The sequence below is a fragment of the Notamacropus eugenii genome, chromosome 6 (assembly GCF_028372415.1).
Source record: "Notamacropus eugenii isolate mMacEug1 chromosome 6, mMacEug1.pri_v2, whole genome shotgun sequence".
Classification (NCBI taxonomy): domain Eukaryota; kingdom Metazoa; phylum Chordata; class Mammalia; order Diprotodontia; family Macropodidae; genus Notamacropus; species Notamacropus eugenii.
Window position 1 is genome coordinate 151,101,871 of NC_092877.1, and position 18,967 is coordinate 151,120,837.

The 18,967-nt window shown below is 40.8% G+C and overlaps 1 protein-coding gene across 2 annotated transcripts in view; it reads left to right on the plus strand.

Moving 5' to 3' along the window:
- The window catches only part of FHDC1 (FH2 domain containing 1), a 56,024-nt gene extending 37,270 nt beyond the window's left edge, over window positions 1–18,754 (plus strand). For both annotated transcript variants that reach the window (XM_072621277.1, XM_072621278.1), the window contains exons 7-12: window positions 1,102–1,172; window positions 1,271–1,378; window positions 3,029–3,099; window positions 4,949–5,066; window positions 11,574–11,738; window positions 14,490–18,754. In XM_072621277.1, the coding sequence (XP_072477378.1) occupies window positions 1,102–1,172; window positions 1,271–1,378; window positions 3,029–3,099; window positions 4,949–5,066; window positions 11,574–11,738; window positions 14,490–16,571 (2,615 nt within the window). In that variant the 3' untranslated portion in view covers window positions 16,572–18,754. The remainder of the gene's footprint in view (window positions 1–1,101; window positions 1,173–1,270; window positions 1,379–3,028; window positions 3,100–4,948; window positions 5,067–11,573; window positions 11,739–14,489) is intronic.
- Window positions 18,755–18,967: the final 213 nt, after the last annotated feature.

Below are 18,967 nucleotides of genomic sequence, written 5' to 3' on the forward strand. Positions count from 1 at the left end.
CTCAGAAGGTGGACAGCATTCTTTGTCAGTGGTCCTCTGAAATTGTGACTGGTTATTACATTTCACAGACTTCTTAAGTCTTACAGAGTTTGTTCTTATGATATTGTTGTTACTGTATAATTCTCCTGGTTCTCCTCGTTTCACTCTGCATAGGCTGGCTCTTTCTGGCTCCACTAACACAGTGGTGCCCATTTCCCCACAGCCCCTTCCAGCATTTGCCATTTTCCTTTTTTGGAGTCATTTTTGCCAATCTTATGGGTGTGAGGAAGAACCTCAGTGTTGTTTTAATTTGTGTTTCTCCAATTAATGATTTGGAGCATTTTTTTAATATGTTGATTATTTTTTTTTAATCTGCCTATAGTTATTGATAGTTTGTGTTTCTTCCTTCGAAAACTGCTGAGTCCCCAAGGAGTTAAGTGACTTGCCTAAATCACCCTCATTTATTCTTGTGGCAGAGCTAAATTAGAACCTACGGTTTCTTCTTATTGAATACTTCTTCAACTAACATGGATCAAAATCTCTTCGTTGTTTATAAGGGCCAGTCTTCAAGAGCTGCTTTACCCAATATTTCCCCATATAGTGGCCAGCCTTCTGTTGATGACCCCATCTGCACTTCACTGGATGGGTCTTTCATATGAAAAACTCATAGACAATTGCCTGGCATGTACTTGAAACTTGGCAGGACCTGTCAGAGCTTGTACTCTGCTGGCACAGCTTTCCAGAACCCAGTGTTGCCTTGAAACCATGGCGAGGAATATGAGTAGGTCTCCATTTCAGAAAAAAAATAGCCTTTGGTTTTTATTCATCTTGTACATTGTTTTCTCATATTTGCAAACTTTGCCCATTGAGTATTTTGTAAGTTACGAATAGTGCTCTCCACCACAAATCCTGGTATGTTTGCAATCTAAGCCAATGGGACTGGTGGATTTCTAGTACTGGTTGGGGAAATGAATTTGTAATATGCAAAAATGCCCTGTTTTATATATGCTTTAATCCCCTCTTCGTTTTGTGTGCAAGTACAGTTTAGATGCCAGTCTGATAAAAGTGGATTAGGGGTGAAGATTTGAGCTAACAAGACCTTCCTCCTCTTCCTTTTTCCAGAGCTGATGTCCTGTGAAGAGTTACATTCTGTCCTGCACTTAGTCCTCCAGGCTGGAAATATTATGAATGCGGTAAGTCTGCTTCTGAATGGAAATAAGGCTTTTGTGCTTCGGTGTGGCGATCTGCAGAAGGTACATATCGACATTTCTTTTGCTTTTTCCCTCTTTAGGGAGGTTATGCTGGCAATGCAGTGGGTTTCAAATTGTCTTCACTGCTCAAATTAGCAGACACGAAAGCAAACAAACCAGGGATGAATCTACTCCATTTTGTGGCTCTGGTAGGTAAAAGTGATTGCTGGTGGCTCTCTGGGGCCAGCCAAAGGACTGATCTGTTTGGGGGGAGGAGGAGTATTTCCCAGCAGAGATTTTTTATGAAAGGGTTGTGCTTTGTAAATTGCCATACTAACCAGTTCAAAAACACATATTAGGATTGCAATGCTTCTCTTACCTCTGGACACCTGGGTGCTCCCCACTCTTCACCTAAGTTAAATATCTTTAAAAATGAGTCTAAGTGAGGGACATTTTCTGGTTTCAGTTACAAATATATTGCTTAGTTGTTTTTCGGTAGCATCTGACTCTTTGTGACTGCATTTGGGATCTTGTTGGCAAAGATACTAGAATGCTTTGCCATTTCCTTCTCCAGCCCGTTTTCCAGAAGTACAACTGAGGCAAACAGGGTTAAAAGTGACTTGCCCAGCGTCGCTGATTTGAGCTCAAGAAGATGTCTTCCTGACTTCAGGCCTGGCACTCTATCCCCTGGGCCACCTAGTTGCCTAGTAAATCGGGTCAACATGTATTTTCCAGGGGTGGGGAACCTACAGCCTTGAAGCTACATGTGGCCTCCTTCTAGATCCTTGGGTGCGGCCTTTTGACTGGGTTCAAGTTTTACAAAACAAATCCTTTTATTAAGGAGATTTGTTCTGTCAAGTTTGGATTCAGTCAAAGGATCTCACTTGAGGACCTAAAGGGTCACATGTGGCCTGGAGGCGAAAGGTTTCCCATCCCTGCCTTTGACTGTCTGCCTAGATAGGGTTAAGATAGAACACATTTCCTCCTTTTCAAAATAAAATTTTATTCTTCCTTTTAATTTTTAAATCAAGGCCATTTCTTCTTAACCCTTTGCTTCCCCCAGTGATTAGGTCCTCATTATCACAGAAAAGCATTCACTAAATTTGTTTATCTGATGCCAGATAACCTGCTTTACTCTTTTTCTCCCACTGACTTGAACTAGTTTTGATGTCACAAGCACAGCTTTCATTTTCAGAGGACAGTAATTTATTTTAGCAACATACTTGGTTGAAAAGCTCATTTTTAAGCCCTTTGAGATACGTTCTTCTTTTAACCACAAATGGGTTGCACATGGAGTTCTCATTTCTGTTTCCCACTGACATAATCGGGATGGGTCTCTGCCCATGTAGGGTGAAGTTTCATTAGTCAGGAATTGTTCCCCTCCCACCTCCCATCCTCTGAACAGGCACAGAATCCAGACACCTCCATGATTTGCACCTTCTGATTAAGCTTACCTTGTAAACTGGTTTAACAGCTGCCAGATATCTTGATCATTTCAAGGCAAACACTTAGGTATGGGTGGCATTCAGGCAGGAAATATTGGATTCTCTTAGAAACAATGGACCCTGCTCAACCACTCCTGCCTCCTCCCATTCAGTTGTTGGGTCAAGGAATTGTATCCCATATCAGGATAAGGTGCCAATTGCTCTGGGAAGTGACAATTTATTTTGAAACTTGAGGTGTTCTGGTAAATCTTAACATCATAGTTCACTTTCTCAGCAGAGTAACAAGGTATATAGCAAGAAGAGAATTGTACTAGTAAGTTTTAAGGTCCTTTCAAGAAGTTATAAAAAGTTCCTTTCAAGTGGTCTTTCCCATATAAGTCTATAAAGAGAAGAAATTGTGTTTTTTTGTTCCAGGAAGCCCAAAAGAAAGATATTATTCTTCTGAACTTTTCTGAAAAATTACGTCATGTTCAGCATACTGCCAGGTAAGCAAGGGAAGATTCTTGGAAAAATTTGGGAATTTGACTTTTTTGTGAGGAATAGAAACATGTTCCCAGTTTTTAGCATGAAATTAAAAATCTTCCAAAACATTTGTCTTGCTTAGCTTTTAGACCTTTGTTTGATTGGCCTATGGAGTTGTGTTTCCTTAGCATGGCCCCCCCCCCCGCCCCCTTTTATGAATCAATAATAGAAATGTTTGGAGCTTTTTAAAGAGAGTGAGCTCTAGCTTAAAAAAAAATACCCTGATCAGTTTTAAAAATCGGATTAAGAGGAAAAGAAGTGTGTTAAGAACTTCAAATCCCTCCACACCCAAAAGGGAGCACAGACTACATCACTCTATTCTCATTTCTACCCTAATAAGGGTAGCAGCTCGGTGTAACACTGGTTTTGAAGTCAAAGAAATCTAGAGTAAAATCCCTTTCCACTATACTGCAGCATTTAAAACATTACATTAGAAATGTGAATTTTTGAAAGAAATTTGTGAGGAATTTTTTTTCCCCTCTGATTAAAAATGACATTACAAAGAATAGTCGTAACAAGAAGAAAAAACCAATAGCAGATTCATGATTTAGTTTTAAATTATAGCTCTACAGGGAAGAATACAAGTTTATTAAATTAGTTTAAATGTGCCTGGAATACAGGAAGAAATATGTGAAAATATGTACTTGAAGTTGGTCTGTTAGAAAATTAAAGCTTCTAATGAGTGAAGCAGTATTATTAGTAAAATTATGAAATTATAAAAGGTTAGTGTTGACCGAAAACACAAATGATTAAAATGAAGGCAGAGTGCTTGAGTCGAACACAATCAGAGTTGACTGTAGTAGGGAAAATAGCCCTCTAAAGACTTGTCTCCTTGCTAGGACATTAGTACTCCTCAGCTAACTTTTGGATAGCTAAAAGTCACCTTATCCATTTCCGTTAAACATATAATTTTGAATACTTATGAATTAGTAAATAATTTGCTTTTGGCTGAAACTGTGAAATGAATCCAAATCTAGACATTTCTATTTTTAATAGCTGGAAACAAACTGTTATACCTCTCTGATCCTTAGTATTCTTATACACACAGCACAATTTATATTACTTTCTTTGCAGAGTTGTTATGAGCAGAGAAGTGCTTTCTAGTCCTTAAAGTGCTATAAAAATATGAACTGTGACCACTATTACTTTTTATTGGAACCAGCATGTGGCTCCTTTTTCTTTAGAATACCATTATTGGTACAGGAAGTACTAGACTACTCTGTCTCTTACTTCTCAGGATTAAGTTTTTCTATTGTTTGCTTTTAATGAGTAGAAGAAAGCAGGAATATTTTCTGTCTCTCTGTCTCTGTCTGTCTGTTTTGATCTCTGTCTCTGTCTCTATCCATTCTACTATCTCTCCACCCCCAACACAGGGCTTGAGTGGATGGGGGTGAGGTTGCCACATAAGGCTTTTCTGATCCCTATGAGAGACCATACCAATAGATTGATGCAGTAGACTCCCAAGTTCCAGTTTCTGATTGTTTGTCAGTATAGAACAAAGTAATGACACAGTCTCTTTGAACCAGTTATCACTTTTTGGATTTGTGAATGAGTCATCATCTTTTCTTTCTCTCTCTCTCTCAAAAAAAAAAAAACACAAAAAAAGCCCCACAACAAAGCATGGAAAGAAACCCACAGAGGTCTAACCACAGGGAAGGCTATTGTAATAACTCACTTTCTGTTCTGATGATGTTGACCAACAAGGAAAGGTCTTGTTTGATGTACTTCTGGGACATGTGATAATTCTCAAAACATGATATTCTGGAGACATTTCCTCATCCTAACTGCTCACCTCTGCCTTTCTTCTTTTAGATTATCTCTTGATAACACAGAGTCAGAACTTCACTCACTGTCTGCACGGACAAGATCTCTAAAGGAAAATATCCAGCGGGATCCTGAGCTTTATCAACAAATGAAAGCCTTTATTAAGGTTTGTTGTTAGTGGCTCAGAATTATACTTCCAACACTTCAAAAGGTCTTTGATTTTATTGAGACGGCTACTTCCCAAGCCAGTATAGATCACGGACCTTTCAGGCTTTTCTGACTTACTGGGGCTGAAATGACCTCATTAACTGGTATCCAACTCTTGAGGGAAAATTGAATTTGGTGATCCTGGTACTCAGACTGTAATAGTCTCTTCCCAGGCCCATGTTCAAAGGAGCACCAGATCTAGAGTAAAAGGGGTAAGACTAGATTGTCTTTGGAGGTCTCTAAATCTCTTTGCAGGATTTGCCAGAACCCACATTCTGCTGGTTCGTATTTTGAGAATCCAAGGTCACCTCTACACTTGGATGAAGCTTTGGAGTGGGATTTTAGTGGAGGATTCAGAATTAGGTCCCTGAATTTCAGAGTGCATTGAGACTGGTCAGAATCGCATAGGTGTGTTTATGGAAGCAGGAGGTTTCCATTAACATTTCCAGGGCAGGAAAGAGAATGTTTATTCTAGTACCTATTGACCTATATACTTTAGAATAAACATCCCCCACACCCCCAGTCCCCACAGGTGTTTTATTCTTTTCCCAATAGAAAGTATTGGAGTTGTCATTAATAATAATAACTCACAATTTATATAACACTTTAAAGTTTTCAAAATGCTTTGCCTTTTGATCCTGAGAAAGCATAAGAGAAGTCAAGTGATATTAGGAAAAATTTATGAGAGATTAGATCTGAACGTCATTCTTTGCATGAATCCATGCTCTGAATGTCAGTCAGATTTCAGTCCTGCCACATCTGTGCCTGGGTGTTTTTGTCCTGGTTTGGTTTGTCAGTTTTTAGATTATATCACAGTTCAGAGAATTTATTTTTTTCTCATTTATTTTTTAAAATTCAGAAGTTTAAAAAAAGCAAATAAAATTAGCATTTCCTTATGCATTGAAGGACAGAAAGAAAAGGTTAAAACTGCAAAACTTTATTGTGGAATATAGGATTTGGGGTTGGAAATGGGACATCAGAGAGCTTCTATCCTGCCATCCTCTTTGTACAGAGAGAGAAACTTCGGCCCAGAGAAGTAAGCTAGAAATGGAGACTTAAGCTTGGGGTCACTCAGGTCTTTAGTGGAAGAGCCAGATTAAGAAGAAGACCCAGGTCATCTGCTTCCATGTCCAATGTTTGTTCTGCCTAATATTGACTGTAAGTTAAGATTTTGGACTATAGATGAAAAACCTAGTGACCTTGGAGTTTGACTACTCCTGATTTAACAGATGAGGAAATTCACACCAAGGAAAGTTGGGTAAATGGTTTAGTTACTAGGCATAAGATATGGGATTTAAACCCAGTGTACCGAGAAATGAGTAATAGTTATAGATAGTGAATGGTAAAATTGGAGGCAACTTTTGAGATAATTTAGTGCATTGCAGATGAGGAAATCAGCCTTCGAGAAGGGAAGTCATTTATGTGTTTTTCTCTTTGGTTGTTTATAAGATAAAAAACGGTGAGAGAGCTGGATGGTTTCATGCCACAGAATGCACTGGGATAGCTGTACCCATTCACACCCTCAGTACAATAACCTAATTGGGTGTGTCTGATGAGCTGATCAGAATAACATAAACAAAAAAATAGCAGAGTGGACATGTTTGTGACAGCTCCCTGTGACTCATTAATTATATAGTCTGACATATACCTTTTATCTCCCATAGTGAAAAACAAAAGTGGCAACTTTTCACACTTGTAGGCTAGGGTAAGGCTCTAATGCTACTTACTCATGTAAGGTTAGCACTGTGAGATGTGGGAGATGGTAAGAGAATCTACGAGGGTGGGTTCTTCCTAGTTCAGGCTGGTTTTGACAGCCAACACAAATGAAAATCTCACCTTCCATGTAACTTTTCATTCACATCCTTCTATAGATGTACAATGGGCACATCTGTACAATGCCCATTGTACCCTTATGTTTTTAATATCCTAAAATTATAATAATAGTAACCATAGTTGACATTTATATAATGCTCCAAGATTTTGCAAAACATTTTTTACACATTACATTATTTGATTCTGAGAACTATCTTGGAAGTTTGTGGTTATTGGCATTCTCCTAAGTTGTAGAGAAGGTGCTAACCTTCTAGTGAGGAGTCCCCTATTTCAGTGAAATTACAGGTCAGTTCTTTATCTCATAACTAGTAATTGTCATAAATGGTGTTTGAATCAAGGTAGTCTCAACTTCAACTTTAGCCCTCTGTTCACTGATGCTGTTTATCAGATGCTTTCTCTCACTCTCCTTATATGACTATTCTCTACCCTTTTCCGATCATAGACATCCTTAATGAAAGTTTTTTATGCCATTTTTTTCGAGTTGTAGGGCACTTGACGTACCATTTATCTTTTTTTTATTTGAATTTTCTTTTTAAAAAACTATATTTTTGGCATTTGTTTTTAGATAGAGTTGTCATTTTTATCATATTGGCTCAGCCTACTCCTGAGCAAAAGTGTTTTGTAATTGTGTTTATATAGTTCCTGGGTTTCTCTTGCTAGTTAGACTCCCAAGTATTATATATTGTTTTCTTAAATGGAATTTCTCTTTCTATCTCTTGCTGTTGGACTTTATTGGAATGTATAGAAATGCTAACGATTTATGTGGGTTTATTTTATATCCTGTGACTTTGCTAAAGTTATTTATTGCAAATACTTTTTTTAGTTGATTTTTCTAGGATTCTCTAAGTGCATCATCATATTGTGTGGGATGGCTCAGGTCCCTACATAAATCAATTACTCAGAGGCCTCTCAAAGTGATGACAGAAAAGAGATTTATTCGATTCTCGAGAAGCGGGGCTCACCTGTAGGAGTAGGAAAGCCGAAGACAAAGAAAAGGCAGTGATTTATATAGACTCTAACGCAAGTCCCTCCCCCCCCACTGACCATTATCCTCATTAGCTGAGAATATGATCTTACATTCTAGACACGAAATCTAACCAATCCCTTTTGAAATGAAGACATTGAAGAATTAGGTAAACTTTATCCAATCATTGAGACCCTAATGTACTACATAGTTTTATATCCTTATATGGAATTATTCTGTTCCAAAAATATAGTAACCTTGAGCCTCTCAGTCTTACCTCACCCCTGGGAGAAGAATTACAATCTGAGAAGTCTTCACTAAACCTATCCCACTCAATATCATATGCAAAGAGTGACAATTTTGTTCCCTCATTGACTAATTCTAATTCCTTCAATTTCTTTTTCTTCTCTGATTGCTATAGTTAATATTTCTAGTACAATATTGAATAATAGTGGTAATAATGGACATCCCTGCTTCAACCTTGATGTTATTGGGAAGGCTTCTAACTTTCCCCATTACAGATAATGCTTGTTGATGATTTTATGTAGATAACACTTATCATTTTAGGGAAAGCTTGATTTATTCCTATTTGGGATTCATTAAAAAAATTTTTTTTTGAGTTCTGAATTCTCTTCTACCCCTCCCTCACCCATTTGTTAAGGCAAGAACTATTTTATCAGTTATACATGTGAAATCATGCAAAACATATTTTCATATTAGCCATGTTGCAAGAAAAATAAAGTGAAAAAAATTATGCTTCAGTCTGCACTCAGACTTCATCCGTTCTAGTCCTTTGGAATTGTCTTGGAGCATTGTAGCTAAGATCATCATAGCTAAGTCTTTCACAGTTGATCATTGTTACAATGTTGCTGTTACTGTGTATAATCTTCTCCTGGTTCTCCTCACTTCACGTTGCATCCATTCACGTAAGCCTTCCCAGGTTTTTCTGAAACCATCTGGCTTGTCAGTTCTTGTAGCACAATAGTATTCCATCACAGTCATATACTGCAACTTGTTTAGCCATTCCCCTACTGGTGGGCATTCTTTCAATTTCCAGTTCTTTGCTACCACTTGCATCTTTCCGTTTTTGTCACATCCAGTTTTGATTGTTTGACTTAAATATTAACTTCTTAATGATGAAAGTCTTCATTATTAGTTATGATTGCATGGACATTTCCAAACTAGCATCGGTCTTAAGTGTCTTGGCCTTTTGGTACTGAAGTCTGTTCAGTGTCTCAAGAAATTAGAGTTAAGTTTTATTTTAGCATTCAGATTTTAATTTGTTGGCCTTTGTGCCAATAAACGCACCTCCTGGTGGACCTTAGTTATTTGGGGATTTTTTTTGTGTGGAAGGAGTTGCCTTTAAATTTTTACTGTTTATAACATTTAAATACAGCCCAGAAAATTAAGTCTTGGTAAGATTACTTCAAATCAGGGTTATATTTTTCTTTTATCAATATTTTCTATAGAATTTGTCCCCCAACTTAGGGAATGACTTTGGTTTGTTTTGGCTTCTTCCTTACATCCCCAGAACTACAGAGCAGACCAACAAGGCAGAGCTAACCTGCCATGCATGGTCTTGTCAGGAGGCCTATTTTACTTCGATTGAGTTATTTTTTGGCACTAGTCCATTTTCATCCCCCATTGGGAAAGTGACATGCAAAGATTTATGCCCTCATATTCATACTTTCTCTCCCTAAAGATACTCTGTACTGCACACACCCTCCAACTATATTGCCTTGGGCTGCTGGTTCAGATGCATACTTTCCCCAGGATTCTAGTTTACTAAATAGTTTTCATTTTCCTATTTCTTTTCTGACATCTTTTCACAACAACAGTAAAAAAAAAAAAAGTCACCATTCATGTTTGGGCACAAAAAGGACATAATCGGGAACAAAATTTTGCTGAAGTGGGAAATGGGGAATGTTATTTTGATGTGTTTTTATTGTTGTTCACCTCCCTGTCTTGTTTTTTGTTTGTTTTTGTTTTGTTTTGAAGGTCAAAGGGTGATAGCTTCTTTAAGAACAGTTAAATAGCAGTTCATCTTAGGGTCATCACCTATAACTTGATTCTCCCCCACCTTCCATATCTCTCAGCAGAGAAAGAAACACACACAGTTTGAAATGTAGTTTTTTCTAGAAAGGTACCGTGGCATCATGGGAAAAAAAGTCAGCCTTGGAGTCAGAGGGTTTCGAGTCCTTCCCCTAAGTTCTCTTTTTAAAGAGGATCTATCAGTCTGTATCAGGGAAGGAGCTTCCATACTGGGAGGGCTATGTACTGATAAAGTTATAGGGTCAGACACCCCCTCACCCAATTTTTTTGTTTTTTATTTTTTTCCTTATTAGTATCAAGGTAAAGGAAAGATGACATACTACAAGCCGGGGGTAAAAGGAGGCAGCAAATACAGGGGATAAAATGCTGGATTTAATATCCAGAAGACCTGGCTCTAGCACTTAATATCTTTATGAGCTGACTTCTGAGGCCTTCTCATATGGAGTCAGCACCATTATCCCTCACCATAGTTGGCCATTGGTAATACTTGAAAGCTACAGGGAGCAGAACATGTTGGCAGCTTCGAGCTAGGCTGCTCTCCCTTTGGCTGGAAGAAAGCCTAGCCTTTCCAACTTCCTACCTCCCTGCCTTGCTTCAGGGGATGCTGCCTCTTGAAGGAAGTGAAAAGCAAATCCTTTCTCAGAAAAAGATGGGGACTGTCCAAGTAGAGACTGAATCCACATTAATTTTCCAGTAGGCAGTGTCAGAATCTACTAGGGACTTGGAATCTTATCCTGGAGAAAACAAACACCTGAGAACAAGAGAGAAGATCCGCAGACATTAGTCAGTCATTTGGAGCTGAGCTGCTGTCCACCAGGTAGTTTACGAGCCCATCTCTACCCGTTGAGGGACTCTCCAAGTAATTTGGAGCTGAGATTAAAATTCTTCCAATTACCTGGATTAGTTGGTTATTTTAAAAAATTTAGTTAACAGCATGTGGCAAAGAATAACAGTTCACTGGGGTTTGGCTTACTGAGAACTGACTGCTATCCCAGTCCAGAGCAATTTGGACTCTTCTGTTAAATGCATATGCTCAGCCAGGTGTTGATGATGATGGTATGGATCTTGAAGTGACTTGATGGATATGTATCGAGGCAGCCATAGGGGAAGGCAACCCAATAATTTGGAGTGAACCCAGATAGGGATTTTGTGATTAAAAATCTGTTTAGTTTGTTCTAATTCTCCCCCTGCTCCTCTATTTTTCCTTTCCCCCATAGGATCCAGCTTACATCACAGGGGTCCCATTTGAGATAAATTCTTTCCCTTTTTTTCTTAGAATTTTCCAAACTGACAATAAACCTGACCTCTTCCTGGCCTTGAACTTTCCTTTGGGGCCACAAGTATCATACAGAGTCAAGGAATGTAAAATTGGAAGGGACCTTTGAGATCGTCTCTTCCAAGATTCTCATTTTACAGACGAGGAAACTGAGGCCTCCAGAAGTGAAGGGGCCTTGGCTGAAGTCACACAGACAGTAACTGAGAAAGCCAGGGCCCATACCGTGTCTTTTAATTAGTTTAGTGTCTGGTTCAGTGGGGATGCCAGGATAATGTGAATCTCAGACCTGAGCATCTAACCAGTTTATTTGCTTAAGCCGTCACTGTTTTCTTTTTCTTTAGTTTGCTCTACAAAAGTTGGAGGAACTAGAGAGTTGGAGAGAGGAGCTCCAGAAGGAGGCTCATGCCCTCATAGACTTTTTCTGTGAAGACAAAGAAACTATGAAGTTGGACGAATGCCTTCAGATCTTTAGAGACTTTTGTACCAAATTTGATAAAGCTGTTAAGGTAAGTAGGATTGGAAGTTATCCTAACATGGAAGAGTTTGATTTTTTTCTTCCATTTTTCTAACGTGATCCTTTGCCTGAGGCAGAAAATCAGCTCAGCACTTCTACTTTCAGGAATTTTTGAATTTAGTTAGCAGTGTATGGCAAAGAATGCCAGTTCACTTGGGTTTGGCTTATTGAGAACTGGCTGTCATCCTGGTCCAGAGGCCATTTGCATCATCAGGAGGCCAGTGTTCTGTTGTTTTGAGGGTTTTTTTTAAACAAATAGATCAAATCCATTTTCGGCTGAGTAAATGAGCAAGGCTTATTTATGCCAACAGGGATCACTGGCAAAAGTCATTTTGGGGTGGGTCCATAATGTCCCTCCGGCACAAGTGGGGCTTACTGTAGGGTGCCTATGCACCTGCACTTGTCTTTCTCTTCTGACTCAAATTCCATGGCCAGCATCTGGAGTCCTCAAAGTCAGATCCACACAGTCTTTTGGCTATGTACTGGTCTTGTATTATTTTTATTTGGTGCTCAGCACATTGGCTGTCTAAAGAAAACGTCACATTTTCTGCCCTCTGAAAGCTCATGTTCTCATGTTAGAAGCCAGGCCCTAGAGCAAAAAAGACCCTGATAGATGCCTGCTGATTCAGGAGTGGTTAAAAAAAAAAAGAACCAGTGATCCTATTTAAAAAAAAGTCACCCATCTTTCCTGCTTCCATTCACTTAAGAGATCAGAAGAATTAGCCATTTATTTTTTCCTTTCATTTAACTTGGACTATGTCCAATCTCAGACTGATCCAGTTTCTCCCAGGCCTAAGAAGTGCTTCCTCCAGTTAAATCAGAGGCACAGGCTTCCCCTTACTACACCTTCTCTGTCTCTTTCCAGCTCAGAAAGCATGCACAGCTTGTGGCCACGTTGACTCGCTCTTGTCCAAGCAGTGAGCTCAGCAGTAGGATAGAAGAGGAAGCACAGACATCGGCTTTTTCAAAGGCCCCCTATTCCCAGCTGGAATCCAATAGCTTTTTTTTTTCCCCTTTAAATGAGGCCACCTGCTTAATAGTCTCAGCACAGCTGTCCTGGAAGTAGGGAGTTTGCCTCCACCCTGTCACAGCTGGACCAGGAGAAGGGAGGGAGGAGAGGAGACGAGCCAGGACTAGAGCCCCTGCAGGAAGAGCCAGGCCACCTAAGGGGAGGGCCAAGGAGAACTAGGGAAGTTCAGCCAGAGGGCCCTGTGCTGAAGGGGAAGGGAAATTCCAGTCATTGTCATCATTGATTTTAAAGGGCTAATGATTAGTTTTTCTTGGTTATCAAGAGCCATGAATTTGTAGGACAGAAATATACTACAAGCTCATCACCTTTAACCTGAAGTATTGCTGCTGGGGGTGCAGAGGGTAATGCTGCTTACAGTAGCTTGCAAAGGGCTGATGACTGACTCACCTCCCTGGTGAGAAGTAGGATGGGAATTAGAGGACACATTTCTGCAGCAGCAGAAGAGCTAGCCCAAAGAGGAAAGGTACTTTTTCTGTGGTGGTATTTCTGTGTTGCATTTCATGAAGAGTATTACTTTTTAAAGGAGCTTAAAAAAAAGAAACAAACTTAAATGCCCATTTAAAAAAACTAAATTTTTACAAGCATTTACCTTTCCCTCATCCCACATTGAACAATTTTTTTCAAAAGAAAAGAAAAAGCAGCTTAACAAATATACATAATCCAGCAAAACAAATTCAGAAATCCCTGTCTTATTTTTGTATTTTAAGGTTTATTGCCTCACTGGCAGCAGGTGTGACACATATGACATCTTCAGTCCTCTTGAGTCATGATAAAGTGCTTTGTAAATCTTAAAGCTTTATATGAACATTAGCTCCATAGAAGGAATGCAAGTTTAGAATGCATGAGAGTCTACATAGTTGGCACTTAGTGTAACAGCAAGGACCCTGGCATACACAGGAGGGCCTGCTGTTCAGATTCTTAGATCTGCTTTTCTAAAAGGAAAGCAACCTTTGAGGGGTTAGCAATCTACTTTAATCAAGCATATATATCATTCACTTAGTTCAGGGAAAAAAGTCAGCATCCTGAACTTCAGAGAAAATACAGAGAAATAAAGATCAACAGACAGGGCTTCCAAATGTCTGACCTTAAGCAATACATACATTACAGATCAACAGATAGATAGATAGATCCAATTGTCTGACCATTACATACATACATACTTAAGAGAAGCACCAGCATCTGGGTTTTCAAAGTTGGGGGGGGGGGTCTCCTTCATGGCTTCCCAGAGTCTCATCTGGCCAAATACTTCCAATGAGTAAACTCCGAAGTAAAACCTCACCTCAGAGTATATACATACACTTTTCAGACCCAGTGCCTCAGTAGAAATTAGCAAAAGGTATCTGAGGCCTATTAATGGGCGGGGAAGATCTTTAACTCTTTCCCCCACTCACCATTAACCTTACATTAACCTTACACCAAGCAAGGATGAATGAATGTCATGTTCAGATACTAAGTTCTAGAAACTATAAACATGTCCACCATAGGGGGTAGAGCTCTGAATCTGGAATGAGAAAGAACTGAGTTCAAATCCTGATTTAGATACTTACTAGTTGTGTGACCCTGGGAAAGTCACCCGCCTCTCTTAACTTCAGTTACCTTGTCTGTAAAATGGGAGAAATCATGTCACCTCCTTATTAGGATTATAATGAGATAACGTTAGTGATCTTAGTGTTATCATTATCCCCTCATGGGGTTTTTCTCTCTGCTCTGTAGGACAACAGGGACCGAGAAATGCAAGAACTCCGCCAGCTACAGAAATTGAAGGGATTGGAAGAGAAAAGGCGTTCCTGGGCCGCTGGTGAGATCGGGGGCTTTGGGAGGAGCAGCAGCGAGAATGATGTGGAGCTGCTGACAAAGAAGAGCCTCGAAGATACCCTCCCCTTCCTGCATCAGAGGCCCATCAGCCCTTCCCACCGGGCCCCTAATTCCCGCCGCTCCCGGCTCTCCTTGGGCACCTCTGCAAATCGAGAGCTGCTCACTTTCCTAGAGACCTCCACGGGGGAGAACTTGAACAAATTCAACAGCCTTCCTAGAACTGGCACAAGGCAATCCAGGCCTTTGGTGGTCTGGATGGAACCCACAGGGCCAAAGGATGTGAACTCCAACCACTTAAGCTTCCATCAGACTGATGAGGCTGAGAAGGACTGCAATAACCCACCTCTGATTCAGCCTGGCCAGCTTCCCAATCCATGTCTGGAGAATTCTAATGCCATCCTTTGCCGTCCACAGAACCATGCCAATAATAACTTACAAAGAAACAGTGGGCCTGATGTGCCTCCATTGTCCACCTTGACCATGGGGATTGAAGAACGAGAACTAGTTCATAACTTGATCCAGTTTGACCTCCAGGAGCCAGTGAAACAAGAGGAGTCACCAAGGTTTATCTCGGAGGGCTCTAGTCTGGTAGAATCGGAGTCACTGGATGATGCAAGCTTGCCATCCCTTACTGCTGCCGATGATGTCCTGGTGCCCGATGGCCAAGACTCTAAAGAAGTGATGGAAAATGAAAATGGCAACTCGGCCCTCAAGGACATGGCAGTTGATGTTATAGTGCCTCGCAGTGTAGTCTCTCCATCCGCAGAAACAAGTGAGTCCGAAAACAAGGAGGCTGGGGTTATTGTCTACATCTCAGATACCACTGATTGTTCCTTGACATTGGATTGCTCAGAAGGAAATGATCCCCAAATGGGAAGCAGCAAGTCAAAAGAGGAGAAAACAGTGAATGGCTCCATATCTTCTGGTACTGGTGACATGGAGGGAGAGACCAGGAGCGTTCCCTCTATGCCAAATTTCAGTCCCACCAGGGAGGACTGTGCCTTTGCTGTTGGAAGGAATGAGCTTGGCTACAAATGTGGCCTGCCCAAGGATAAAGTAGTCAAAGGGAAAGAGGCAGCAGGGCCAAAGAGAAACTCCCTGAAAGACACACCTACAGGTACCTCCAAACCTGGGAGTGTGCGGCGTAGCTTGGGGCCTTCTTCCAAACCAGTGCGGACCCTGAATGCCTCTGAAAATGAGAGTATGCGTAAGGTGGTCCCCATCTCCAAATCCAGCAGAGGTTCAGGGAGCTGGAAACGGCTTGAAGTACCAGCCCGGACGAGCCCTCGGGAGGCCAGCAGCAGCACCGATACGCGACTGTCCCGCCGAAGCTCAGTCAAAGGCACTGCAGACACGTCCCCCCGAAGGCCTTCTGGCGTGGCGGTAGCAGCAGCTGTAGCAGCAGAAGAGCAGAGGTTACACAGAGGAAATATTACATCCAGCAGCACCCGCTTGGGGAAGGACTCTCCTTTGCAACATAAGACCTCCCTCAAGAAACCCAGCGCCAAACCAATCAGGAATCTCCCCAAAGCAAAGGCAGATGAGACAAAGATCTGCCGTACCAACCCTCAGGAAACAGAGGATGTCGAGGAAGTGCCCAAGCCCCCCCCACCTGTTACTATCCCTCGGCCCCCACCGCCTATTCCAAGCTTTGCCCGGAACACAGTTGCCTCCTCTTCTAGGCGTTTGAAAACTGATTCATCTCCTATTTCTAAGGTACCTAGTATCACCCGGGCAGCCTCTCAGAGGCAGCTGAGGATAAAGACAACTTCAGATGACACCCAAACCAAGAATGGTGGTATCTTGAGGCGAACCAGCAGTGCGAGGACTGCTCCAAAGTGCCCTGAACCCAGTGGGAGCACTGGCATTAAAGAGGAAGCCCCTTTGAAAGGGAGAGGCATGGTAGAGAAATCTTCTCTGAAACGAAATGATTCAAATAGGACGACACTGGGGAAAATTCTGAATCCATTATGGAAATGAAGAGGGTATATTCTCCTCTGCAGACCACCTCTCTGGTTTGGGGAATATGTGGACAGATTTTGATAGTGGGATGTCAGCACTGGCTGTCTTCATTCCACATGACCCAGTGCATGGGTTGGCTTCAAAGTCTGTTCACTGTAAAGCCTTTTAAGGTATAACCTCCTCCAAGGACCAAGCACCATGTCAGTACTCCTGTGTCCGTCCCGCGGTAAAAGAACAATAGGAATGTATAGATTTAATGCTGCTGTGATGGAGCTGAGGACCTGGTACCCAACTGAGCTTTTGGGGTGGGTGCATGTGAGCAAATGCTCCACCTCTCTAAAAAGAAAAAAGAGAGAGGACTTTGAAATAGAAGATGAACTTCTTATATGTAACAAGTTACAGAACTTTGGCCAGTTTTTGTATGACAAAGACTTATTTTATAAGATGATATAAGTTAAATATTACCAATTTCCTTTTCTGAGTGAAATGCCTCCCAAAGAACAGTACAGGAGGAAAAATGACTTTAATATGAAGATCTTTGCTGTCTTCCTTTAATCCCGTGCCTCTCTCAGGGCCCTTTTGCTGGCAGGAGGACCTTTTGGCCTGCAAACCCCAAAGGTGATGATGAATCATGGTTGACTTCATCTCAACAAATTCACAGCATGGTTATAGCTCCATGTGCATGAGTGCAGATGTGTTTTCGGTGCATGTATGTGTGTGTGTGTGTGTGTGTGTGTGTGTGTGTGTGTGTGAGAGAGAGAGAGAGAGAGAGAGAGAGAGAGAGAGAGAGAAAAGGGAGAGGAAGAGAAATCTCTGCTGGCCAGAAAACCACTCCTCCCTTTGGGCTACATACAGTATCTTATATTTAAAAACTGAGGTGGGTGAAAAGCAGACACTGGGAGTATTGGGCAGGCCTGAGCCTCTTTAGGGTAAAGTCCATGGCTGGTGTTTTAGTTTAGTTTAGGCAGCCACATGCACAATCACCACCCAGTTTTCTGTACTTCAGAAAGTGCCCAGTGTTTGAAATGTTTGTAGAACCAAATCCAGCAGAGGTTAATAACTCAGTGCTAAGGACTAATATTTTACTCTCTAATCGTCCATCCCCTTCCCCAGTTTGTTCATTTGCTGTAAAATTATGAGAAGGCTGCTGTATTTTGTGTAAACTCTGGTTAGAGAGATGGGGGAAAATCTTTTGTAGCTGGTCTTTTTATGTGATCGCATGGAGAGATAATGTCTGTGACATGGTGCTTTATGAGTTAAGCATTTTCCTTTTGGTATGGTTTTTGAATTTTTAGAGGCCAAATCCAGATTTAAAAGAAAAACAAAAGCCAACTTTTTGATAGGCAAGCATTGCTTTCAAAAGAATTTTTATCGGCAGGGACAAAAGAGGAGGGGGATAAAAATCAGGCTTCATACATAACGAAAGGTTTGGGCCTTAACGAGCTTTACCAAATGCCCTTTTCCATTTCCCTTTGAGAGTAAATTTATGTCAATCGGGACCTAAAGGTAATTCTTATTTTTTATTTTATTTTTTTAAGTCACCTTTTTATTTACTTATTAGCGAAATCCTTATTTTCTATCCAACAGTGACAAGTATATGTAAGGCAAGTGCTGATGAGTTATTGACTTCACCACGTTACTCTTCCCCTTCTTCAGTGGAATGTGTTGTGAGACAAAATGAATTTTATTACCTTTTACTTCCATAAACCAGCCAAGTGGGACAGGATGAACTTTGTGACTTAAGTAAGGTGACCATCCACCACCAGACTTAAAGAAAGAAAAGACAGTCCCATTGAAATCTCTCTCTTCCCTGGGGTCTGCTCTTAGGAACCAACCCAGAGCATCTGGAAGTGTGGGCCTTAATGAAAATGCTAGATGGAAAGAATACACTTTTAAGGGGAGATTTTGCTTGAAAATCTTATAAGCTGTTTGGGACTTCCCATGTGTGGACTTCCTATGAAATGAGGTCTTAGTCCTATCTGTCTTCTGTATGTTCATCTGCATGAGCAGGTGATTGATTTTTATTACCTTTTATTGGTAGTGAGCTTGGAAGAAAAATAATTTAAGTGAGTTCCAGAAAATGTAAATAAATTTCTATACAGATTTGTGTAAGATGAACTGAATGTATTTAATGGACCATTTATATGTTCTTCAGCATCATGTAGTTTAATAAAGTTCCTGTTTATGGGAGTTGTATCTCATCCTCAGCCTTTTTTATTTGGTGTGATTAGACCACAGTGCGTTCAGTTAGTTTTGGCAGAAAGGAACGCCAGAAGGTGGGGCAGAAGGAGCTGGTCATCATGGTTTCCAAAAAGGTGACACGGGCTATTTTTCTGTAGCACAAACCTGAGTTTCCCTAAGTATTTGTTGAACCCTCTCTTCTGTAGCACCAGGAGTGGGAGTCAGGCCAGACT